Source organism: Procambarus clarkii, chromosome 31 (assembly GCF_040958095.1).
Source record: "Procambarus clarkii isolate CNS0578487 chromosome 31, FALCON_Pclarkii_2.0, whole genome shotgun sequence".
Lineage (NCBI taxonomy): Eukaryota > Metazoa > Arthropoda > Malacostraca > Decapoda > Cambaridae > Procambarus > Procambarus clarkii.
Genome location: NC_091180.1, coordinates 29528233 through 29544393, shown reverse-complemented (window position 1 = coordinate 29544393; position 16161 = coordinate 29528233). Strand labels below are relative to the sequence as shown.

At 45.2% G+C, this 16161-nt stretch overlaps 2 protein-coding genes across 6 annotated transcripts in view; one reads left to right on the top strand and one right to left on the bottom strand.

Annotated features, from left to right (window-relative positions):
• Window positions 1-16137, bottom strand: part of LOC123758775 (cysteine-rich secretory protein 2) — a 28990-nt gene extending 12853 nt beyond the window's left edge. For 2 of the 5 annotated variants that reach the window (XM_045743451.2, XM_045743454.2), the window contains exons 1-3: window positions 10490-16137; window positions 6078-6650; window positions 1533-1666 (exon numbers count right to left, since the gene is read on the bottom strand). In XM_045743451.2, the coding sequence (XP_045599407.2) occupies window positions 1533-1666; window positions 6078-6621 (678 nt within the window). In that variant the 5' untranslated portion in view covers window positions 6622-6650; window positions 10490-16137. The remainder of the gene's footprint in view (window positions 1-1532; window positions 1667-6077; window positions 6651-10489) is intronic. The other 3 variants (XM_069334662.1, XM_069334663.1, XM_045743453.2) reach the window with 3 other exon arrangements.
• LOC123758901 (nematocyst expressed protein 3-like) lies at window positions 10490-11110 on the top strand. Its single transcript, XM_045743669.2, has one exon. It carries the CDS (start codon window positions 10490-10492, stop codon window positions 11108-11110), a length of 621 nt encoding a protein of 206 aa, XP_045599625.2.
• Window positions 16138-16161: the final 24 nt, after the last annotated feature.

The window sequence follows — 16161 nt, the reverse complement described above, 5'->3', positions numbered from 1 at the left end:
CCATAGAGAATGTGTGCGACTACAGAAGAATAAGCAGGTACGTAAAAGGGAAAGATCGACCTTTGAGGATCACCCTAAACTGTGCCAAACAGATGGAAGAAGTACTAAGAAATGCTAGAAAATTACAAAGTGATGAGGATGGGAAAGTGTGGTCGTTAAGACGAGATCTTTCAAAAGAAGATAGGGAGAAGCTGAAACTAAACCTCGTAGAGGCAAAACGTTTAAATGAGAGCAGAAACGAAGAAGAAATCAATTCTTTTTTATACAAAGTGATAGGGGTAGGCAGGCCTGTAAAATGGTACAAAAAGGCAAACCAACAAAATTGCTAGAGAGAGGGGTAGTGAAGAATAAGGAGAGGGGGGGAACATATATATATATATATATATATATATATATATATATATATATATATATATATATATATATATATATATATATATATATATGTCGTACCTAATAGCCAGAACGCACTTCTCAGCCTACTATTCAAGGCCTGATTTGCCTAATAAGCCAAGTTTTCATGAATTAATGTTTTTTCGTCTACCTAACCTACCTAACCTAACCTAACCTAGCTTTTTTTGGCTACCTAACCTAACCTTACCTATAAATATAGGATAGGTTAGGTTAGGTAGGGTTGGTTAGGTTCGGTCATATATCTACGTTAATTTTAACTCCAATAAAAAAAAATTGACCTCATACATAGAGAAAAGGGTTGGTTTATCATTTCATAAGAAAAAAATTATAGTAAATATATTAATTCAGGAAAACTTGGCTTATTAGGCAAATCAGGCCTTGAATAGTAGGCTGAGAAGTGAGTTCTGGCTACTAGGTACGACATATATATATATATATATATATATATATATATATATATATATATATATATATATATATATATATATATATATATATATATATATATATATGTCGTACCTAGTAGCCAGAACGCACTTCTCGGGCTACTATGCAAGGCCCGATTTGCCTAATAAGCCAAGGCAAATTAAAACTAAATGGGTAGAACACCTGGAGAAAAACGATATAATAAACGATGAAATTTAAAGATTAAGTGCCTACCCCCCTGCGCTCTAGTATCGTATATATGTATAATTGTTCCAACTGTAATGCTGGATACATCGGAGTTCCATTCGGAACTAGATTAGGATACTTGAGCACCGGGGAGTATCATTTAGGACTGGATTACCATTATCGAAACCAGCATTCTCGGAGATTAGAAATCATTCTAATGATTTCGAAGAATACGTAAAAGAACTAGATGGATGACAAAGGTAGCAAACAAAGGCTTAACAACTATATAAGCCTAACCTCAAGAAGAAGTATCAATCCACCAGGAATCACACAGATTATGAGATATACAGAATATTAAATTCAACTACTCAGTAATCACGAAGTCTCAACACAGTATTAAGATCTCATCACAGTATTCACTAGGTCTTATCACAGTACTCATGAGGTTTGAACAGTATTTACCAGGTGTCATCACAGTACTCAGGAAGTGTCATCACAGTACTCACCAGAGCCAACATGTCAGCAGCCGGGGGCGTGACACTGGAGCGGAAGTGGTTGTGCTGCCTCAGTAGCTGCCTGCGGACCTTGGGGCGTCTGGGGTCCAGGGCGCGGTACTGCCGCCCTTCCTCCCACTCCCCACCTGTATATACACATTACACACCTGTATACACACATTACACACCTTTATACACACATTACATACCTGTATACACACATTACATACCTGTATACACATATTACACACCTGTATATACACACATTACACACCTCTATACACTGGCACTCAGTATAATATGGAGGAAGAGCTTGACACTGGGGAATATACTAAATGCACTTCAATCAGGGAACATAGCTCCACTACAAAAGTGAGGGAGCAAAGCATTGACTAAGAATTATAGACCAGTTGCACCAATGTCCTACATAATAAAGTATTTATAATAACTACATCTTGGTGTTGTCAAAAGCGAGCAGATTTTCCTAAATATTTTTCACTATTTTCGATTTTCTAAAATATTTATAAATATCCAAATTGTGCCTTCTTAAGTACTCTCTTATCCATTGAAGAACCTTCCCTTTTACTCCTACCTGTATCTCCAGCTTATACACTAGTTTCCTATAGGGTGCTGCGTCAGACTCTTTAGCAATCCAAAAATATGCAGTCTGCCCACCCTTCTCTGTCTTGCCTGATTGTTGTCACCTGGTCATAGAGTTCTATTAATCTTGTGAAACAATATTTGCCATCCCTGAACCCATGGGTGATGGGTTATAAAGTTTTCTCTCTCCAGATTTTCATTTATTTTTTCTCACAATCTTCCCCATCATTTTGCATAATGTCCTTGTGTCAGGATTCCCCATCACTTGGTCGGGGTAATGCATCTCCTCTCTGCCACTAGTCTTACATATGTTGTATATAGTGTTGTGAAGGCCTTTTTGTCTAGGGTTATGAAGTAAGTAATTATCAAAAGAAGGCGCCAAGCCGGGAAGAATATGTTTATGAAAGTTACGCTGATATTTGTTTCTTTGTAGTATGTGACATACACTATTTTAGTAATGTCACCTTTGTATCTAATTGTCCTCACCATTGCTGAGAATTATAGGGGGGGGGGGGGGCTATTTCCTCTGTAAGGCAGTTGATGTATATCAATATCAAGATGGGTCCCATTACCTAGTGTAGAGGAACCTCTTGTGTAAGCTTCCACCACTTCTCTCCCTCTTACCCTCTCCTTCCCATCACACCCATATTATCATTCTTACCCACATTTTACTTGACATTATCGTTCCCCCACTCATCAACCTGCATGCAGGCTACACATCCCTGTGTATACGCAGGATACACCCCCTTTATATATATGCCCATCTACTCCCCTACGTATATACCCAGGGCACACCTCTCAGTGTATACCCAAAGCACACTTGGGTACCCAGGGTGAGTGGAGAGCCAGAGTGTGAGGGGAGAGCCAGAGTGTGTGAGGGGAGAGCCAGAGTGTGAGGGGAGAGCCAGAGTGTGTGAGGGGAAAGCCAGTGTGAGGGGAGAGCCAGAGTGTGAGGGGAGAGCCAGAGTGTGTGAGGGGAGAGCCAGTGTGAGGGGAGAGCCAGAGTGTGTGAGGGGAGAGCCAGAGTGTGAGGGGAGAGCCAGAGTGTGAGGGGAGAGCCAGAGTGTGTGAGGGGAGAGCCAGAGTGTGAGGGGAGAGCCAGAGTGTGAGGGGAGAGCCAGAGTGTGTGAGGGGAGAGCCAGTGTGAGGGGAGAGCCAGAGTGTGTGAGGGGAGAGCCAGAGTGTGAGGGGAGAGCCAGAGTGAGGGGAGAGCCAGAGAGTGTGAGGGGAGAGCCAGAGAGTGTGAGGGGAGAGCCAGAGCGTGAGGGGAGAGCCAGTGTGAGGGGAGAGCCAGAGTGTGTGAGGGGAGAGCCAGAATGTGTGAGGGGAGAGCCAGAGTGTGTGAGGGGGGAGCCAGAGTGTGAGGGGAGAGCCAGAGTGTGAGGGGAGAGCCAGAGTGTGAGGGGAGAGCCAGAGTGTGTGAGGGGAGAGCCAGAGTGTGTGAGGGGAGAGCCAGAGGGTGTTGGTGTCGTCAGCAGCACAAGTGTGTCCTACATTCCTACCTCCCCCCCCCCCCTCCCCCCTCCCCTTGTCTCACCCCTCAAACACGTCTTCACCCCCTTTGTCTCCCCCCATCAACTTAGTCCTTACTCTGGATGTCCTCCCTCTCAACTATGTCCTTACCCCTGTGACTCTTCCTGTCCTCAACCATGCCATTAGCACGCCCCTTTATTACCCTCTCTCAATTACCTCATTACTCCCCCCCCCCCCTTGTCTGCTCTCTCAAATACGTCGTTGCGCCCCCCCCCCTGTAATTAATTAAATTTTGCCCCGAGGGGCGAGTTTATTGGGCAGCGTCACTCATCCTGTGAGTGGACACACCGCCATAGTGACAGTATTGGACAGCGTCACTCATCCTGTGAGTGGACACACCGCCATAGTGACAGTATTGGGCAGCGTCACTCATCCTGTGAGTGAACACACCGCCATAGTGACAGTATTGGACAGCATCACTCATCCTGTGAGTGGACACACCGCCATAGTGACAGTATTGGGAAGCACCTCTCATTCTATGAGTGGAAACACCGCCATAGTTTCTGCGTTTCTGCCCGAAACGTTTCTGTCCGAAACGGCAGCGTTTCTGCCCGAAACGCTGCGCGTGCTAGTGGCTTTACAAGACTGTAATTACCATATTTGTATCCTCACATTCCTTATGTACATTCTTGTATATGCATAAATAAATAAATAAATAAATAGTGACAGTATTGGGAAGCACCTCTCATTCTATGAGTGGACACACCGCCATAGTGACATTATTGGGAGGCACCTGTCATCCTGTGAGTGGACACCGCCATAGTGACAGTATTGGGAAGCACCTCTCATTCTATGAGTGGACACACCGCCATAGTGACAGTATTGGGAAGCACCTCTCATTCTATGAGTGGACACACCACCATAGTGACAGTATTGGGAAGCACCACTCATTCTGTGAGTGGACACACCGCCATAGCAGCATGTATAACACTCCCCAATAGGAAGAAAACCCGCTGGGTTGTTCATCCTGTCACTTGTACCCAGACACAGCTGGGACTTCCTTAACTATCTCAAGTGAACAGCTTATCAAACTAGAAGATTAACATTTGTCAACCCTTAATTGTTCCCCATTCAACTACGTCTGTTATCACAAGATTTTAGAGCCTCAGCTTAACTTGATTAAAATAGCATGCTCAAATTTGCATACCAAAGAATGCGTAATGTATTACTTAAGAGAACGCGTTGTTGTTTATTCTAAAATTACTCAGAATTAATATACATAATAATAATAATAATAATAATAATAATAATAATAATAATAATAATAAAAATAAAATAATAATAATGTTTTATTTACAAGAAGGTACAATAGGTTGGTGAGATTACATTAAAGTGATATTTTAACATTCTTGCAAAGCCACTATCACGCATAGCGTTTCGGACAAGTCTTTAATCTAGCTTGCGTGTGCAGAACATTTGTATCTGTGTTCGATATTATAAAGCCAGACACAATAGGATTTCATATCAGTTTATGGGACTACTTTAAGTCACAAGCCTTGTATCATGCTAAACATACATTCACTCCACACATTCTCTGCTATTTACATGTACAAAACCCTGTTCCTAAATGCTAATTTTGATCTGAAACTTTTCCTTGATAGATGTAATATAACCCTTGAACATCACACCAGAAATAAATAACTCTTTGATATCCCCAGTCAGACTAAATCTGTACAACACTCCATGCAAACAAAAGGATCTATTCTATAGAACTCACTCCCTGACGAATTAAGAAATTGTCCAACTTATGCTTTATTCAAAAGTAGAAGCAAAATGTTTCTAATTTCATCCTCATAGTTTCCTACTTTGTGTTTCAAACTCACACTGTATCTTGTACTACCCACTTCCCCAATATTAGTACTTAAGACATATATCTTCATCAGTGTAATCACGTCTGTCAATTTATATTGCAGTTCTTTGTTGATATAAAACCTTGCTTACAATGTACCCATTCATCTTACCTGATATGTTAAATTAAGGCCTTGCCTGAAACGCTATACGTGTTAGTGGCTTTGCAAGAATGTAAAAATACCACTGTTATGTAATCTCATCAACCCATTGTACCTTCTGTGTAAACACCTCAAAGATTATATTGGCAATATTGGAGTTGATTTGAAGCAGCTTGATGACCAAACCACACATCAGACGATGAAGAAACGAGGATGTTTCGGTCCGTCCTGGACCATTATCAAGTCCTGTGTCTACACATAGGAGTTGATAATGGTCCAGGGCGGACCATCATATCTTCAGCCACGTTATTGTGACTCATCGTTTGAGGCAGCGTTTTACAGTTTGCAGAAGTTCTCGTGTTCTTTACTGTCTTGGCGGGAGTGTAAATGTGTAATTAGTGCAGCTAATTATCTGCCATCCTATGGAAGAAGAGTGATATACTAACCATAAATACAATACGATAATATTACTCACGTGTGTTGGTATGGTTGATCTGTTGTCTGCGAGTGTTGGTAGGCAGCTTGGGCGGCGAGCCAGAGGGACCATTATTTATGTTCTTCCTGTTTTCGTAGAGGTTATTTCTCCACGTTTTACTGCTGGCGGAAGAAGGCCATCGCTTCTCCATCTCCAAGTATGTTCTTGTATTCGGCAATGACCTTGTGTTGTGTGGGCGTTGTGGGCGTTGTGGGCGGGAGGCTCCGAGGCCGCCCTCGACGGTGCTCCACTCCATTGAGTCATTTTGGGAATTCACTGAATCATGTCGTATTACTATAGCATTTTCCACTCTTACATTGACAATATTTTTGCTTGCTTCGTACATATTATTTTGCTCACTTTTATTTCCACCCTTGCTTTTATTATTCGTAAAAAAATTGTGTATACTAAAAATATAATGATTGGTGTGGACAGGCTGGGAGAGCGGGCCGGAGGTGGGGGCCCCAGGCCAGGTCAGGCTCCAGCTCCGGGTCACCGTCACCAACAACATTAATAACCCAATCATTGTCCTGGATACTTTCATTGCTTACATAACGTCTCGTATATCTACAACTAAGATAAAACAAACACGTGAAAGATGTTTAAATGTTGTACTTGTAGTGAGAGTTGCTGCAACACATACAGTATCTCCAGAATATGGTACTCATTTACTGTGATGATGGTAGGTAGTGGTGGTGTGGTGGTGGTGGTGGGTACTAGTGATGGTGTGGTAGTGGTGATGATTGTGGTGGTGGGTACTGGTGGTGGTGGGTACTGGTGGTGGGTACTGGTGGTGGTGGGTACTGGTGGTGGGTACTGGTGGTGGTGGGTACTGGTGGTGGGTACTGGTGGTGGTGGGTACTGGTGGTGGTTGGTACTGGGGATCCAAAACAAGGTGTAAACAATGAATAAATGTTAAAAGGATCGTGTCCTGGCACTGGAATAATGGTGACCACTTGTGTTTATTATACAGTCTTCTCTTCGTCGTCGTCCCTTCACTTTCTAGTGTGTGGTCTGATCTACATACAGACTACACGGAGCAGTGCTAGACTCCCTAGTGCTGACGCCACCTTGCCAAGGCGACTGACTCAAGGGGAAAGTAAAAGCAGTAGGTAATGAGGTGAAAGAGAACGGTAAGCCTAGAAACATCAGCAGGTACCACCAATACACCAGCCTGTTTTTACCAGCATTCCAACGTCAGTACTATATACTCGTAATGGCTTGGCGCTTTCCCTTGATAATTCCCTCCCTCCAACGTCAATAAACTGTTGTACTAAAGTGCCCTTATCTAACCAACCTGAGGAACGATGAACAGAAAGAGGTTCATTTATGTCAATTTCGCGAGCCGCTATTTTCTTGAACATCAGGTTTTGGTCTCGGGTAAAGTATACGTCAAAATGCAACGTATTATAACAAGAACGGGTCGAGTACACAAGGGGATGATAATTGAAAGTATTACTTTATTTAGCACTTTAGAAGGATAATCCCTAATTATGGTTCCCTAATATAGGCAATTTGAATTTAATGATGTAAGGTGCTGAATACAGGAGAGCCGTACTTCCACAGTGAATGCCACTCGACCTTGAGGACTCACACACCCCAACCCGTTCTCAGACCAAGTCCATTCCATCCAGCGGTCGACCCCAAAGACGCATTCGTCAATTTTAACATACTGTTCATTCAATATAGGAATTTCCTCAGATATAAATTAATATTTTTATATATTAACCTAACCAAACCAATGCCTAAATATGCACAGTATGCTAATATATAATAATATTAATTTACATTTGCGAAAATTCCTGTTTTGAATGAACATCGTGTTAAAATTGATAAATGCGTCTTTGGGGTCGACCGCTGGATGGAATGGACTTGATCTGAGGACGGGTTGTGTGTAAACCGTTTTTCATTTATAAACAGGGGGTTCGCGAGTGCATAGAATAGACTTGGGCCTTTGTTTATGAGGACGGGCTGCACACACACACTCTTCTCACCGTTTCTCTCTCTATCCTGGCCTGACAGTTGAGTGGAGATCGCTTCGGATTCGTACTCCTGAGGTTACGGGTTCAATCCCCGGAGGCGGCGGAAACAAATGGGCAGAGTTTCTTTAACCCTGATGCCCTTGTTACCTAGCAGTAAATTTGTACCTGGGAGTTTGACTGCTGCTACGGGCTGCTTCCTAGGAATGTGTAGGCCTGGTCGAGGACCGGGCCGCGGGGACGCTAAGCCCCGAAATCCTCTCATGATAGATCCTCAGTCTGAACTTTATCTTGTATATAGCTGAAATGAGATCTTCGATATGAGATCTTTGGCAACCTTTGATGTAGATGTAGTAATCCTTGTAGATTAGCAAGACCGCCACATACCTGACAATTTGGTGACCTTTGTGCACTGTTGACCAGAGTTGACCTGGCCCTTGGTTACCGCCTGCCTGAGGTGTGAGTGTTCACTGTGTAGGGCCCCAAGATACGCGCCACCTACACCCACATGCTCCAGCTGTTGCTATTCCACTGTGTAGTGTCTCTTGTTACAGTTTTGGGCAGTAGTGATGGTTGTGGTAGTAGTGATGGTGGTGTTGCGTTGTGATGGGTAGTGGTGGTGGTGGTGGGGTGTGGTGATGGTGGTGGGGTGTGGTGATAGGTTGTGGTGGTAGTGATAGTGGGTGTGGTAGTAGTCGTGCTTACAAAAAATTCTAAAAATTCAAATGTTTATTCAGGTAAAGTACATACATACAAGGGGTGATACAAATATTGATGAATTTATAGATAGAGCTAGTACATACAATGCATCAGTGACTACGGGAGAGTGAGCTCTAGCTCTTCATGTAGTGTGGGGCCACAGAAGGGCAGCCCACCTGCCCACATCTTTTTTATTTCAGATATATACAAGAGTTGTTACAATCTTGCACAGCCACTAGTACGCGTGGAATACGATCCCCGCCGCGAAGAATCGTTTTTACAACCAAGTACTCATTTTACTGTTGAGTTAAACAGAGGCTACAGTTAAGGATTTGCGCCCAGTAAATCCTCCCCGGCCAGGATATGAACCCATGACAAAGTGTGGGGCCCCATCTGTAGTGTGGGGCCCCATCTGTAGTGTGGGGCCACAGGAGGGCAGCCCACCTGCCCCACATCTGTAGTGTGGGGCCACAGGAGGGCAGCCCACCTGCCCCACATCTGTAGTGTGGGGCCACAGGAGGGCAGCCCACCTGCCCACATCTGTAGTGTGGGGCCACAGGGCAGTCCACCTGCCCACATCTGTAGTGTGGGGCCACAGGAGGGCAGCCCACCTGCTCCACATGTGTAGTGTGGGGCCGCAGGAGGGCAATCCACCTGCCCACATCTGTAGTGTGGGGCCACAGGAGGGCAGCCCACCTGCCCACATCTGTAGTGTGGGGCCACACGAGGGCAGCCCACCTGCCCACATCTGTAGTGTGGGGCCACACGAGGGTGGGTGGGCCGCCCACGCCCACTTACAAGAGGGAATGCGAGTGTGATGGTGGCGGCGTCATCCTCCACCCGCACCATGTGTCAGTCAGCTGGTGCTGCCAGCCATCACCGAGCGTCCCTGGGGGTGTCCTCCCTCCCCTCCACCAGCCCCCTCCCCTCTGGTCCACCAGCCCCCTCCCCTCTGGTCCACCAGCCCCCTCCCCTCTGGTCCACCAGCCCCCTCCCCTCTGGTCCACCAGCCCCCTCCCCTCTGGTCCACCAGCCCCCTCCCCTCTGGTCCACCAGCCCCCTCCCCTCTGGTCCACCAGCCCCCTCCCCTCTGGTCCACCAGCCCCCTCCCCTCTGGTCCACCAGCCCCCTCCCCTCTGGTCCACCAGCCCCCTCCCCTCTGGTCCACCAGCCCCCTCCCCTCTGGTCCACCAGCCCCCTCCCCTCTGGTCCACCAGCCCCCTCCCCTCTGGTCCACCAGCCCCCTCCCCTCTGGTCCACCAGCCCCCTCCCCTCTGGTCCACCAGCCCCCTCCCCTCTGGTCCACCAGCCCCCTCCCCTCTGGTCCACCAGAACCCTCCCCTCTGGTCCACCAGAACCCTCCCCTCTGGTCCACCAGCCCCCTCCCCTCTGGTCCACCAGCCCCCTCCCCTCTGGTCCACCAGCCCCCTCCCCTCTGGTCCACCAGCCCCCTCCCCTCTGGTCCACCAGAACCCTCCCCTCTGGTCCACCAGGATGGTGGAGTAGTGGAGTAATGGTAGCGTAGACCCTCAGTGTACTGTAATGGTAGTGTAGTGTCAGTATAGTGTAATGTCAGCGTGGATCCCAGTATAGTGGAATGTATATCCCTAGGTTAGGTTAGGTTAGGTTAGGTTAGGTTAGGTTAGGTTAGAGTTCAAAATGTGAAGTCGAAACTTGTCTTGTACGAAGTAACCGTTATATTGGTTCTCAACCAGTTGCAAGAACACAACTCACATGGTGGATACGCAATCCTGGTCCACAGTCAGCAGGCTCGGAGCTGACCCAGGCAACACCTGGTCCACAGTCAGCAGGCTCGGAGCTGACCCAGGCAGCACCTGGTCCACAGTCAGCAGGCTCGGAGCTCGGAGCTCGGAGCTGACCCAGGCAGCACCTGGTCCACAGTCAGCAGGCTCGGAGCTGACCCAGGCAACACCTGGTCCACAGTCAGCAGGCTCGGAGCTGACCCAGGCAACACCTGGTCCACAGTCAGCAGGCTCGGAGCTGACCCAGGCAGCACCTGGTCCACAGTCAGCAGGCTCGGAGCTGACCCGGGCAACACCTGGTCCACAGTCAGCAGGCTCGGAGCTGACCCGGGCAACACCTGGTCCACAGTCAGCAGGCTCGGAGCTGACCCAGGCAACACCTGGTCCACAGTCAGCAGGCTCGGAGCTGACCCAGGCAACACCTGGTCCACAGTCAGCAGGCTCGGAGCTGACCCAGGCAACACCTGGTCCACAGTCAGCAGGCTCGGAGCTGACCCAGGCAACACCTGGTCCACAGTCAGCAGGCTCGGAGCTGACCCAGGCAGCACCTGGTCCACAGTCAGCAGGCTCGGAGCTCGGAGCTCGGAGCTGACCCAGGCAGCACCTGGTCCACAGTCAGCAGGCTCGGAGCTCGGAGCTCGGAGCTGACCCAGGCAGCACCTGGTCCACAGTCAGCAGGCTCGGAGCTGACCCAGGCAACACCTGGTCCACAGTCAGCAGGCTCGGAGCTGACCCAGGCAACACCTGGTTCACAGTCAGCAGGCTCGGAGCTGACCCAGGCAACACCTGGTCCACAGTCAGCAGGCTCGGAGCTGACCCAGGCAGCACCTGGTCCACAGTCAGCAGGCTCGGAGCTGACCCGGGCAACACCACCTCCGACGACGCCAGAGAGCACACTGACTCACACTCGCCTCGTTCTTGACACTCACTCTCTCACATCACACTACAATGTTATTTATTTTTATTTATTTATATGCAAGGTACAATTAGTTATGAAAATATACATTTTGGTGATTAAGTGGCACATTCATGCAAAACACTAACACGCAGAGCGTTTCTTACAATTACCTACTATTCGTATAGGTATAATACAAATTTTATTTTATAATACACATTATTGTGCATTGTGTTACAGTTTACAGAAATACACATAACTCAAAAAAAAAAAAAAACTTCGAAAACCTCATCCAACTGGGCAGAGGCGGGGTCAGTGCCCAAGATACATCAAGCATTTCCTCTCTGGATCACAACACTAAGGTGCTGGAACAGGAAACTGATCACTCGTGTGTGTTACACCTAATGAGTTCCTCAACCACCTCCTTCAGGAACTTACATGCACATTTAAACCAGGCGCCCAGGGTCTCGAAACCTATTGGCACGAACCATTAACAATGTTCGAAGCTTCTGTACTAATTAGCTTTCTGGGTCTGCCAGAATGTGACATCCCCATCACCTGTACTGTACTGTAGTGAGGTATCAGCCACTGTAGATGCACATTTGAGGTTCCCTTTGCGCTGAATACTTGGCTGTAGCCAAACTTCTTTCAGTGATGTCATTGACTGCTTCATGTCTAGCAATCTTTCCCTCTGACTTACAAGAGATGAGACCATCTTTTGCCATATGGGTCTGCCGCTGCATAGTCCCAGATACACCAGTGTTCTATGGATAGGATGGCGAGGCGCAGGGCAACACTAATAAGAAGGAACATTCAACCAGGCACCACTAGAAGAGTTAAGATTACCAGTGGGGAGTGAAGGAAGCAAGGATGTGGCAAAGTCTTCGAACCTACCTGTTTCTGATACTGTATATGTAAACGATCTCCCATAGGGAATAGATTCGTTCCTCTCAATGTTTCCTGATAATGCGAAAATGATGAGAAAGATTAAGACGGAGGTAGATAACAAGAGACTACAAGATGACCTAGACGAACTTAAGGAATGGTCCAACAAATGACTACGAGAATTTAGATCAAATAAATGTTAAGTAATGAAGCTAGGCAGAGGGAGCAGGCGGCCAGACACAAGGTACCAAATGGGAGGCGAAGTCCTCCAAGAAACGGACAGAGAGAAGGATATAGTTAATATCACACTAAATCTGTCTCCTGAAGCCCACATAAAAAGTATGTCATCAGCGGTGTATGTGAGGCTGGCTAACATCAGAACTATTTTTAGAATTTTTTGTAAGGAATCATTTAGAATCTTGTCATTTGTCAGACCAATTCTGGAATATGCGGCTCCAGCATGAAGTCCATATCTTGTCTAGCACAAGACGAAGTAATTATCAAAGAAGGCACCAAGCTGGGAAGGTTATGTAGCACCATCAAATGTGCGGAATAATAAGAGGGGCGCACAAGACGAAGTTGGAGGAGGATTACAGGTATGCCACTAGACTAGTTCCAGAACTACGAGGTATGAATTACGAGGAAAGGCTACGTTAATTGCACTTCATGTCCCAGGAAGACGGAAGTGTTAGGGGGGGGGGGGGACATGATTACTACATACAAAATACTCAGGGGAATTGACAGGTAGATAAAGACATTATTTAATACAGATAGTACTCGCACAAAGTAACACAGGTGGAAACCAAGTAACAAAATGATCCACAGAGACACTAGAAAGATTTATTTCAGTGTCATAGTTAACAAATGGAATGCATTAGGAAGTGTTGTGGTGGAGACAGACTCCATACACAGTTTCAAATATATATTTGATAGAACCGAATAGCCTCAGACACTTGTACACCAGTTGATTGACAGTTTAGAGGCGGGACCAAAGAGCCGAATGCAAGCGATGAGTCACAATAACGTGGCTAAAGTATGATGACCAGACCACACACTAGAATGTGAAGGGACGACGACGTTTCGGTCCGTCCTGGACCATTCTCAAGTCGATTGTCGTCGTCCGTGTAATATTTACCGTTGAAAGAGAAAGAGTTAGTCAACACAGAGTCTAATGAGTTCAAGGAAAACGTCAGTGGGAAGCGGGAGAGGAAGAAGGCCCTCTGACGCCTTCTGTCTAAGGAAAGAGAGAACGTCATCGAGCGGAACATTAGTAAACAGTGTCGACATCAAGACTAAGCATCAAAGAGCCGAAGGTCAACCCCAGGAAGGCATAATGTGGGGAAAACCTACAAATGAAAAACTAAATGAGATAAAAGACAATCATGACATCTCTGTGACTCATCTGTATTTCCAGTGTCCAATTATGTTTAATGTTCTACTTTTCTCTAATTTGAACATTGTTTTTCTATCTTTCCTCTATTGTAGGAAAAATTTTCAGATTCCTTCGTAGTTCAGGACTGAGTCATGTTGCACGCTTTTGGATTTTGTATGTTTGGTTTGTTTCTTTGGGTAAGGGTTCGATCCCAAGGCAGCATTCTCAGTAATGGGTTTCACAAAGAATGTATACAGTGCTTAGTACGGATTTTTGTCCATTTTCTTGAAGGATAACAGGATGCTTGTCAGTATGGCATATGCTGCTGTTCTTATTCTGGTGATAGATCTCCTCTGGTGTTAGATCTCCAGTTTATGTCCTCGCTTAACTTTTCTCTTATTTTTGGCAGAAATTTGATGTTGCCTTCCCTTCATCCCGTACTATATTTGAGGTCTTTCCTATCCTCATAACTTTGCATTTGTCAGGGTTAGTCTACTAGCCATTTCTCAGAGCATCTCTGGAGATTGTCTAGTTCATCTTGTAAGGTATTGCAGTTCTCCTCAGTCCAGCTTTGCCTCATTAGGCTTAGCATTGCCAGCAAACATTGATAAGAATGAGCTTGATTCCTATTAGATTATTTACATCTATTAGGAATAGGATGGAACCCAGTACTGACCCTTGAGGAACTCCACTCATTATCTCCATCTCCATTGTGATAGCTATCATCATAATTTGACACTTACCTTCCTGAAAGGTATTCCTTCTTCCACTTTAGCACACTTCCCGATACACCAACCTGTTTTTCTACTTTGCATAGGAGTCGCTTGTGAGGAAGTGTCAAAGCTTTTAGGCAATCCAGGAAAATGCAGTCTACCCAGCACACTCTTCTCGTGTTTGATTGTGTCATCTGGTCATAGAACTAGAATAGTTCATAGAATACATATTAGTGGGTCAAGCAGGATATTCTTTTGCTGCATCCGTATTGATGCTTGGAAACAAAATTGATATGTTTCAAGTGATTGATGAGCCTTCCTTTATTGTCTCTAATAACTTACAGGGGATGCATATTAGTGATACCGGTCTGCAGTTCATTGGATCCTGTCTTCTTCCTTTCTTGTATATATGTACCACATTTGCTACTTCTCAAATGTCAAGACGTTTCCCCATTTCTAACAAGGAGTTGAAGACTAAAGCAAAAGGTCCACACAATGCTGCAGCCATTTCTTTTAGGATCCCTTGCGAGACCTTGTAAAATTCTCATCACATCCAGCTCCTCAAAGTTTCTTTACTTTCTCTGCTGTTACTTTTATTTCAATGAGTCATTCTTCTGGTATTACTTTTTCCATTAGAAGTATTTTAGGGACAACTCGGTGTTTAGAATACTTCGGTTCGGTCTTGAAAACTACCTGGAAGCCTTTATCGAGTTCCTTGCAATCTTCCTTATCATTCTTTGTGTGGCTGCCTCCTCTTTTGAGTAGCCTCATCACTTGTTCATTTACTGATATCTTCCTCCTCCTGTGGCTATATAGTAATTAAGGCTGAACCTTGACCTCCAACTTCAGATAGACATTCTCTCTCATAGTATAGATATACAAAATTGAGTCGTGAGATTTTGGCATCAGAGTCTATCGAATGATCACACACCTACAGTGTAAAGTTGCACCTTGATCCCAATAGGTCAGGTCTTGTGGTCAACATTTAATGATCCAGCCAGTTACTGCAACTTGCTAATCTATTAATCCCATAATTGTTTTATGTCACATGTTTTGGCATGATTGGATGTTACCAACTAAGAGCAGCTGTCTTGTCATTGCTTGACAGTAAAGTAGCACCATGCTATCTTAGTGGGTGGAGCTTAGCTCTCTAGCTTCCAGTTAAATACCAGAGCACGTTTTGAGGCGAGATTCAAGGTTCAGCATTGAGAACTCGGACCCAGATCCAGGCCAGACTCCCTCCAGTCGATGTACTATCTTAGACCTTGGTGAGTATAATGGATAGCATACTGTGGTTCCTTTTTAGATAGGCAAATATCTGGGATATAGTCATACTCAGCTCATATCGATAATTCTATAGTCTAATAATAGTTTACACTATTTTTTTGCAATACAAGAAGGTACCACTTAGTCACCAATGTATGTACTTTCACAACCAATTGTACCTTCTTGTATATATCTACCGGTAAATAAATAAAAACTTATTAAACACAGCAAATTAGCTTTTAATTATGCATCTAGTCTTAGCATGACACTACTAAAGGGCAAGTGTATTCTTCCAGGTTTCTCAAGCTTTACACTCCAAAACTCCACTTCCACCTTCAAACATCTGATATTTGACATTTAAATTATTGAGTTTTTTAAACGCTACTGTATCTGGACATCAGATTTAAAAATGTGCATAATTAGAAAACAATCTTAGAAAAGGCATAATAATGACAAAAAAGTGAGTTCTTTGAAAATTAATGTTGCCATAGTGGAATTGTACACAACTTATT